Source organism: Artemia franciscana, chromosome 16 (genome assembly GCF_032884065.1).
Source record: "Artemia franciscana chromosome 16, ASM3288406v1, whole genome shotgun sequence".
Classification (NCBI taxonomy): Eukaryota; Metazoa; Arthropoda; class Branchiopoda; order Anostraca; family Artemiidae; genus Artemia; species Artemia franciscana.
The window spans coordinates 20,115,143-20,125,185 of NC_088878.1; the positions used below are offsets into that span (position 1 = coordinate 20,115,143).

Below are 10,043 nucleotides of genomic sequence, written 5' to 3' on the forward strand. Positions count from 1 at the left end.
CCAGGCCGCACACAGGATATAGGGTCTTTGATTACCTTTCCACTTACTAGTGAAGAATAGATTCCCGTAGCAGCTTAAAGTGCAAAATGTTAGGTTGACTGGAGACAAAAACATTATGTCATTCCCTCTGCCCCCTCTCCCCAAGTCAAAATTTGAGGTACAAATACCCCCAACACTCCCTGAAACGAAAATGCACATAGTTTCTTTTGGTCTACATCGTTACTTCATTGGGGATAGATCCTAGTCCAACAGGGGTTCACAGTGTCAGAAAGCTTTAAGCTGGATGGAGGTGGCATTGACCCCTCCCCTTTTCCTTCTCTCCAAAAGTAAAGAGTCAAGGTCCATTTCCTCCTTCCCACCTCTAATCACTCATTAAAGTTTCAAATTGATCTCCAAAGCTGTTCCCACGATCTTCTGAGCAACCCGCTTTGATTAACTCACAACATACAGTATTATTTGATTTACCTCACTATTTAAGAATGAATAGATCATAGGTCCAAAAAGGGTGTAATAGCGCAAAAACGCGAGATATCACAGTTTGTTTGTTTTGTTTTTTTTTATTTCCTGATAATCCCATACATTTTCCCTTCTATTCGCAAGATTTTGCTGTTTTGAAAACTTACTTCCCTCCCCCCATTCCCAAATGTAGATCACTCCAAAAGTAAGAGGATGGAACAAATATCAATAAGACTTTTGAAGAGCGCGTAAGACCGCAAGGAGGGGGGGAGTCATCTCTAGGCGTGTTGAGTAAGCATTTCAGGAGTGATAAGAACGGTGAGCTGGATTCGCCAGATTCAGTAGCACACAGCTGAATGGTCTGTTACTTAGTATGCAACACAGAAAATCGTGTTGTTTGGTCTTCGAAGCAGAGGTATTAGTTATTTAACTTATTCATAATCAGCGCAAACAAAAAGAGTATAAAGATAGCGTAGCAATAATAAAAAAAAAACATCAACCGCAAAAAATCAGAAAAGACAGTAGTGAGGGGATGAGCGCACATAAGCCATACCTGGAAGATTCCAATGCTGCCACATGTCTAACTTTGAAATTACATGGGAAATGTCTAAATTACTTACAAGAAACTGGTTCTTTTATGATTTGAAACTTTTTTTTACCATTTTCATCATCGGTTTCTATGAAGTAAGAGCCCCTGCAGCTTCTTTTTTTTGACACATTACACAAAGTAAAATCCTGAAAAATTGCATTTAAGTCCTTTACCTCTGACTCAGCAGCTTTGTGTGCACTTCCAATCTCTTCAAAGGATGCTTTAATTTTACGGCATATCTCCTTTTCTTCTACTTTTCTGCGCTCTTCGTCTTCAACAACTAGTTCCTTTACTATACAATCCAGAAGAGTCTTTTTGTAGTTATGTCTAGAATCTAAAATCTTCTTTGAAAGTGCCTTGCTTTGCTCTTGTACCTACGGAATAAATATGTCTTCCTAATCGAGATAATTTTAAAGTGATAATGCTGCTCCACTGAAATCGAAAACAAGATTGTCTAGAAATTTCCTTGCCCAAGCTTGGTTGGCTAGAGAATTTTAATTTGGATTAAATTAACTTAATACTATTTTTTTCCATTTCTGTACACCCTTTTCCCATTTTCTGTACATATTTTTCCCATTTTCTGTACAGTCTTTTCTCATTTTCTGTACCCCTTTTCCCCAGTAAGGTAAAAGTGAACTTACCGTTATTACCTAAAATTATACTTAGAACAGCTTTTTAAAAAAGAAGAAATCTATTATGCATCTAAAAATAATAAAATAGGAAAACAAACAGAAATAACAAAAACGAAGAAATAGAAATACGGTGAACAGGATAAAGACAAACAAAACAAAGTTTAAACAATAAAACCATATTTTTATCCATAATGAGCATAGTGACAAAATAGCATGAAAAGTGACAATCAGATTTCACAGCAAAGCTCAAATTCAACAAGGAAATTCTTTTTATAAAAATTTCTAAAGATAAAAAAATCTCCAAAGAAGAAAATTATTTCCAGAAAAGAATATAAACCTCTAAAGAAGACGTCTGGATTAAAAACACTATGTGCATCTATGTCTATCATCAAAGATAAATAAGTTTTTACTTTTCAAGACCAATTAATATTTGTCGTCCCTTTTTCTTTCTGTTTTTTTTTTTTTTTTTTTGTTAACCCATTTTTTCCATTAACAGTAGACTTACAAATAAATATGTTTACATATATAATCAAAACTATTTTGAACTATTCAAAGCTATTTTTAACAACAATCAAACCGTTCGTAGTAACGCACTGTAAGGACCAATACGGCTCAATAGTAATCATAAGTCTAAAAAAGGAATTTTGATATCAATAGATATATCAAAAGAATTGGCTTACTATGCTTTTTCCAAATTTACAAGATTCATTAAGTTAAACTTAGCTTATTGTTACCCATAGAAGGCTACGAGCCTGAAAAAATTTGCCTGATTTTCGAAATAGGAAGGAAGCACTCCCCAAAAGTCAAAGAATCTTAATGGAAATTGATCATCGGATTTAGCACATCAGGGAGCCCAACTGCAGATGTTTCAAGCTCATACTTGCAAAAATGTGGATTTTTATATTTCTGTTAGAAGAAAGATCATGGCTGCATGTTAATTTTTTTCCAAGGGGTGATTGTATTGAACCAATGTTCCAAGAACATTGGAAGAGGGTTGATTTGAAAGGAAATGGAAACTTCTAGTGCCCTTTTTAAGTGATCAAAAAGATTAGAGGGCAACTATTCCCCCTATCACGTCCATTTTTTCCAAAATCTTCTGATAAAAATGTTTGAGATAGCCATTTTGTTCAGCATAGTTGAGAAGTCTCAAAACCATGCCTTTCCATGTGGGGTGAACTTTTCAGGGGAGATTTTAAAATGTGGAGATTTGACAGGATTCTATTACAAATTTATTTTTATTTGACTTACTTTCTCCTTTTCTTAAGTCTTTTTCAAATGAAAATATACTAAGGAGAATTTTTTAGGTTGAAAATTCTGCAAGAAATTTTACGGAGGGGGGGGGGGGGGATTTCAGCAAGGAGGGAATTGCCCTGGTGAAATTTTCGCGTGGGGGTTATTTTAATTGAGTGGAACTTTCCAAGGAGGATTATTCTGTAAGAGAAGGAATGTTTCATGGAGGGTGAGCCAGATTTACTGGCAATTTTTGAAAAATGACCAAAAATTAATAAAAAAATTGCATCAACTGAAAGCAAGGAGCAGCACTGAAACTCAAAACGAACAGAAATTATTCCATTTATGAAGGGATTACCCCCTCCCCCATTAATACCTTGCTCCTTAAGCCAAAGTTTGACTGTTGTCCCAGTTTTTTAAGAACAACTCCTGAAACACCAGGGTCATTCAACTAAGATAGGAAGCTTTTTAAAAGTGCTAAAAACTTTAGCATGAAGAGCAAGGTATTAAGAGTGGAGGGGCAACCCTTCATTTACGGAATAATTTCAGCTCATTTTGGTTTTAATGTTGCTCCTTACTTTCAGTTAAAAAAAACTTTTTTTTTATCTAATTACAGTCACAGAACTGTGGAACATGTGACTACAGTAGGCAAGGGATACATGGAATATTATTACTGATGGAACAATTTCAGATAACTTTATTTGGAATGACATTACTATACTATACTCAAGACAAGTTAAGACACACTTACAAGAGCAAAAGACCAAAGCTGTCAAGTAAAGTAAGGCAAAGAAATGGCATAATTAGACAATTTCAGTGCTTTGGATGCAATGTAAGATAATTATCGTGAAAATTTAGCCACTAAATACATTTGTTGGTGTTTTTCAGACACCCTGCCCCCTGAAAAACTAATAAGCATCCCTCAACCCACACACATACAGAAAAATAAATGTTTTTTTTTTGTTCTGAGTATAAAACAATTGCAATATCCTTACTTCTGCTAGACGTCTTGCAGAGTATTTCTTTTTTTCTCTGTCAATAGCTTTTTCTAGTTCATGATCAGTAAGCTTAATCATCTTGAAACTCCTTAAACTCCATAAACCTGAAAAGACAGAGTAGAAAATACATAATTTTTTCTCTTAAATACATAGAAAAATTCATCAGGCATGTTTCTAGGTTGTACCATTTTATCAAAATCTAAAATTTTACAAAGAATAGCATTTTTTATGATTTATGTCAACATCATTATATCAATTGCCAACTGAAGCTTAAACAGATGTGTCTACTTTAGTATAAAATCTGGGCATTTCTACCAGCTTTGTCAACTAACATTCAACATTCTATTCATTCAAAAATACAAAAGCATTAGTGAGAAAATAAACAGTGTACAATTTCGTATTTCGCATCCATGTTCGTTTAATGAAATAACTATCATAGCACTCAAAAATGAACGCTAAATTATGCTATTTTTACAGTCACAAAATGGTCACTAGTTAGATACACTTACAAAATATGGTGCAAAGAAGTTTGCAAATCTGTTTGTATAGCAGTTGACTGGTTCTAGTTTGTTGTAATGCCTAGTATGTCTGCTGATTGATGTGGATGGTGGAAGTATGGATTGATACTTCTTGTTTGTTAATAGTGATTTCCCAAATTTCATTATTAGCTCATGTCTTCAATTGAACAAGGTGGGCAAATTCAAGAGCTCAGGGGCACTTTTGTAGCTGCTGAAACTAGGTCCGAATATTATCCTAGTAGCGCGTTTTTGAACATGTTCTAGTTCATCTGTCATGTAAGCTGTGTTCTGAGTTTGGGGACCCCAAAAAGGACAACAATACTCGAGGAAAGGCCTGATGTAGGTTGTATACACCAGCAGGAGCTGATGATCAGAGAAGCCTAACCAGTGCATAGCTGTTAAACTTTGAATTGAGTAGTGACCTTTGTGTACAATATTGTCTACATGCAGTTTAAACAAGCAATCACTTGTAAATGTTACGCCTAGGATTGTTGCAAAGGAAACAATTGGAAACAGAGTATCTGGGATAGTGATATCTTGCTTAAGTGGATTAAACTGTAAAACTTCTGATTTCTGTTCATTCACTTGTAGACTATTTGACTTACACTGGTTGATGAAGTCTATGAAGAAATTTGGGTCAGACTGCTGCCTTGCTACTGCATTTTCGACTATATATTTGAGAAGTGCAGACAAGTCATCAACAAACTTGAAACGCTCTTCAAATTCTGCAAGGATGGGGTTGATGACGGCAAGAAATAAAAGAGCAGCTAATGTTATCCAATTTAAAATTTTATCCCTATCATGCCATTTACCCTTACTCAAAACATGCCAAACTTGGTTCTAAAATGTAGAGCGACTTCCATTCCTATTCCTATTAGCCCCCTCATTTAAAGTCAAGGAGTCTACATACTTATATCCCTCGTTTCTATATACAACATGAAAAAACAAACTAACCTTCACCATGGAGTATTACACAATAAGTAAAATACATAGTTATGCCAGGGAAATAGATTACAGATTTATCTTAACTTTAATTGTCCATTTTCATAAGTGATTGCATATAATATTTGCTATTGTTGTGTCTAGGACTGTGCTTCTGTCAATTTTAAAGAAAATGATGAGCCTGTTTCAATGTTCTTTAATCTACCCAAAACATCCTGCAAAAAAAAAATAAAAGAATAATAAGTATTTATTAGGTTCTCAAAATTTGTAATAAGTATTCATTCTCAAAATTTGGAGGCATTACCACATCTCAATATGCTGCTAGTCCTTTGCTCATTCTAATCATTAGGTCTTATGCATCTTTGCATAGATGGATTTACTTTGCATTTTATCCAAAGATGGTAAATCTTTGCTTAAAGAAGTCAACAGATGGGTTGGATTGAAGATGATAAAGAACTTCTACAATATTTTATTGAGTAGCTAAAATTTCTATCACATCACATATCATGTTAAATTATAGAGCTTTTAATTGGGCTGTTTAGAGAGTGATACATTACACTACCCTATATATATATTTTGTGACTTATGGATACTTAAATGGCAAAAATATAAATTTTATTCAATTCTTAAGCCTATTTTCAATCTTTTAAAACATGTTTTGGTTGCTGTTTGAGTTTAGCTGACAATTAATCCTGGGTCTAAACAGCACATTTTTTTTTCAATAATATGTTGACATTTTATGTTATGTCATGTGTTTTTTGTTTCAGTTTTATCCATTACTAGCTTACCCATTATGAAACACTGCTATTAAAAAAAAAAGAAAAATCAAGGGAAATCCACCCAAGAAAATTCCACCTGCATATTAATAATGACCATATTTTAAAAGTGTTTGAAAAATTCCCCATGTAGACAATTCTTGCCCTATGGAAAATCTTCTCTGCATGGTAAATAAAAATTGCATTTTTAAATTTAAAAATATTTAAGAAATTAGTTTAGTATTTATATTTATAGTTTAGCATAACAACTTCACTGTCAGGCATTGTTGGATGATTGATATCCAGAAAATGTGAACAAAAGCAACTGTCAAGAATTTGTGTTCATGGATGTATATTTTCAGTCAGCACAAAAGTATTTTAAAATTAAGAGGGCCTTGAGGGGGAGGACTTCATGTCTAAAATCTACACAAGAGTGCAGCCACATCATTACAACAGTTGAAAATTAAGCAAAATAGAAAACGTCCAGATAATTAACCTCTTTCTGCCAAACTAAGGTATCAACTCTTCTCTTTTAATAGCTTCAAGATTTGCTTTCATCTTTGTTTAGGTAATTCTAAAAATCTTTAAAAAGATTTAGTGAGGAAATTCTTTGGTAGGCCAGCAATACCAAGCTCTGTAGCAATACACAAATGCATCCAAAACAAATTTTGTGGTTGACAGGAAATATTTTATGGCAGCAGCACACCAATACTATTTGGTGGTGCCAATAGACTTTTTGGTGTAGTTTTTGTTATGTTAAAACTTAGTTAGGTAAAGCAAATCTGAGGACTTACCAAGGTACACTGAATATAGGGAACAGTAGAAGTATGAAAAATTTTAATTATTTAAAATTATGCAGTGTGAGCATATATGTGAAACAACTGAATTTTGAGAGAGTGAATATAGTTGAGAGCAGCTCTGAGAACACTTTGTGGCTTATACTGAGTTTGGAAGCTTTGCATTCAATTACTGTTGTTAATATTTGTTTCCTTACTGAGTCTAGCTTATATAATGAAGAAGTTGTATGGGAAAAGGAATGTTAAAGTGTCATTTTAATGAATGTCGTTTTGAATTTCTAGAAAATAAAATCTTGCTTTCTAGGGGGGGGGGGGTCTAAATGCAGAAATAGCCTTATACCTCTTGTATCAAGAGGTTCTTTAAGATGAGCTAAGGTCTGTTATGTCCAATTCTTAGGCATCCTGCTTGATGAAAATCATTCATTTAAGTATTATATTGACTTGATCAAAATGAAAGTCTCAAGGATTCTTGGAGCCCTTATTTCCAGGGTTGCTTCTTAAAATCCTTTTCTACAGCCTAGTTCAATATTACATTTTATATTGCTCTGTTATTTGGATTTCAACCTTTCTCTCCTCACTGAAGCCAGTTTGAAAACTTTATGATAGAGCAAGAACTATTATTCAGGTAACTACCCATTTGTCATCTAAACCCATACTTGATTTAAAATCTCATTATTCTCTTTTGTGTGCTTCTTTCCCTTTTCTATACTTGCATGGCCACCTTCCTGCTGCCCTGTGTAATAATAAATCTTCTATTTTTAATCAATTGCCTCCATCATTGTGGTCAGACTTCAACCCTCTGATAGCTTTAAATATGATCTAAATCACACTCCCAGAGCCTAAATGAAGCTACCACCAATCTAGCAACCAAAAATAATGAAGATTTTGGCCTACCCTGGAATTAATCTACCTGACTTTGGATGGTTGCTAACAAATTTTTTAGGTTTTTTTTTAGTTGATTCAGTAATAAGGTTTAAAGTCATGTGCTATTCCTACTCCTAGCTTGTAGTGATGGGGATTTTTGAGACAGGGGATTGTATTATTTATTTATTTTTTCTCTATTCTTTGTCTTTTATTTTTGTTTCCTGTTTTGAGTTTCTTGAAGGTTTGAAATACATTGTGTTGAAAATGTTTTGTTGGTATGTTTTTTTCTCCCCTGTTCTTACTTGACCATAGAGCCTTATATTTAGTTGGTTTGGTATTCCACTACATCAGACAAGAATTTTGACACTTGGAACAAAGTTTTGTCACTACAATATTAGCTGCCATTTCAACTTAATTTTATTGAGAGAAAGTCAACGTAGCAGTATTTTAGAGAAGAATATCTTGATGCATTGGTGCTGATTTCAACACTTTTTTTGAAAAAATAACCCAGTAATGACAGTTTGAACATTACATAGGCTAAAAAATTATCAGGAGCTCATTGTGTGTTGAAATAGGAAACTGATTGAATTGAATATTCTTACCTTATCTGGATATATTTGATATAGTTTCCATATTTTACAGTGTCAAAATATGGCTTCAACAGATGGTGTTACAATTCACAACTAAGCAGAGTTATCCTGTTTTGAAGGGACTACTTTAAACATTCCTAGCCTTTAAAAATTCAAATTTGCCGTTTAAATGGTAAACAGCGTTTGTACATTGTATTTTTAAAGGTAGGCAAACATTAAGGATGAATGAGAAAAATTACGAATTGGGTATATCTTTCAAAAATCTGGAATGCTTTTGAAAATTTACTTTAATCTTTAATTAAAAAAGATAAATTGCTATGAATTCAATAAGTTGGCACCGATTCTCCAAAAGTTGACTCAATTTATTTTCAATATATAACTTACTTTTTCGCATGCTGAACAATGGTTTGTGTAGCGCAAGTGTCGATCTCCTCATTTTCTATGTTCTCCTGGGAGTGCAATATGTGGTTGGGGGTATATTATCCAACACCTTCCGTGTTTTCCCAAACTTCTCTATTTACCCATTCTGGGCTAGGTTGACTCTGGCTGAGCTCAAAGAGTGAGCCAAAAACTGGTAATATAACCTCGCGAAGTCCCAACGGCAGCTGTAATTTTAGATGTATTCCCTGTTAATTTCACGGCATTTTATGATTCTTTTTAAAAATATTGACTAAATAAAGAATTTATATTAAGTTCAACTGTTTTTATAAAACAATATTTACCAAATATTCAAAAGAACAAAGATAAGATCCCATTTTTTCTTATTGAAAATAAAAGCGGGAAGAATTAAAAATGTTTCACTTCAAAATGCTGAACGGGAATTCCATTTTTTTCCTTTAATCTTACTCATTGTCTATAATTTTTCTTTATCCAACAAACTGCTGATTCAGTTTTGACTCAATCTAAAAAACGACAAATAAAGTTAGGTTCATAAGGTCTTCAGTATCTCTAGACGCTATATTCCTGGGACGACTTTTGTTGGGTATATAAAAATGTTCAGTAGAATAAATGGCGTGGAGAGTAAAATTAGATTATTCTAAAGATGGAGGTATTTTTTTCCCTTTAGTAGTTCAAATCTTTGCTTACAGCGGCTCCAAAAATAATTAACTTTGATTGTTTCAGTATTTTATATTGTGAAGAGCTTTTATGCTGATCTACGAAATTTTGACCCATCTCTTACAATATTTGTACCAAATTACTAGTGAATTCTACTACAAATACTGGTTTTGGTTCTATAACAATGCGTTGTCTGACGAAATTTTGATAAAATTCAATCTTTAATTTCTTTTTCGTCCGTAGCATTGAGTATTTGTACTTTTTCTTATAAGAATTTTTGAACAAGTCCCTCAAAAGAAAAAAACTTTAAAAAGCTTTACTGGTCCACAAAAGAGAGCAAGTTTTTAATCTGGGCAATATTTGGATCTTTTATCTGTGAACAATTATGGCGTAAAAAGCTTTTAGGTTTTGTAGACCATTTGCTTCATGTCCTTGGACTATAAAATGTTTTGGCAACTAGGGACTTAGAATAAATTCTAGTGAATCCGAAGCATCATTTATAGAAAATTACAGAAGCTTATTTTCTTTAATAAGTAGGAAAATAGATCGTGGTTTGGACAAAAACACTTTAGTGTTTTAACTCACCAAATGTACGTATCAAAGGCTTCATCCAAAT

General features: G+C 33.4%; 1 protein-coding gene across 3 annotated transcripts in view; it reads right to left on the minus strand.

Moving 5' to 3' along the window:
* LOC136037188 (mitogen-activated protein kinase kinase kinase kinase 4-like) overlaps positions 1-8,535 on the minus strand; it is a 43,587-nt gene extending 35,052 nt beyond the window's left edge. For 2 of the 3 annotated variants that reach the window (XR_010619880.1, XM_065719747.1), the window contains exons 1-3: positions 8,384-8,535; positions 3,903-4,009; positions 1,219-1,419 (exon numbers count right to left, since the gene is read on the minus strand). Coding sequence is in view for 2 of the 3 variants with exons in the window: in XM_065719747.1 (XP_065575819.1) it covers positions 1,219-1,419; positions 3,903-3,983 (282 nt within the window). In the remaining variant the exon portion in view is untranslated. Of the gene's footprint in view, positions 1-1,218; positions 1,420-3,902; positions 4,010-6,616; positions 8,219-8,383 lie in introns of those variants that run through there. The other variant, XM_065719748.1, reaches the window with a different exon arrangement.
* Positions 8,536-10,043: the final 1,508 nt, after the last annotated feature.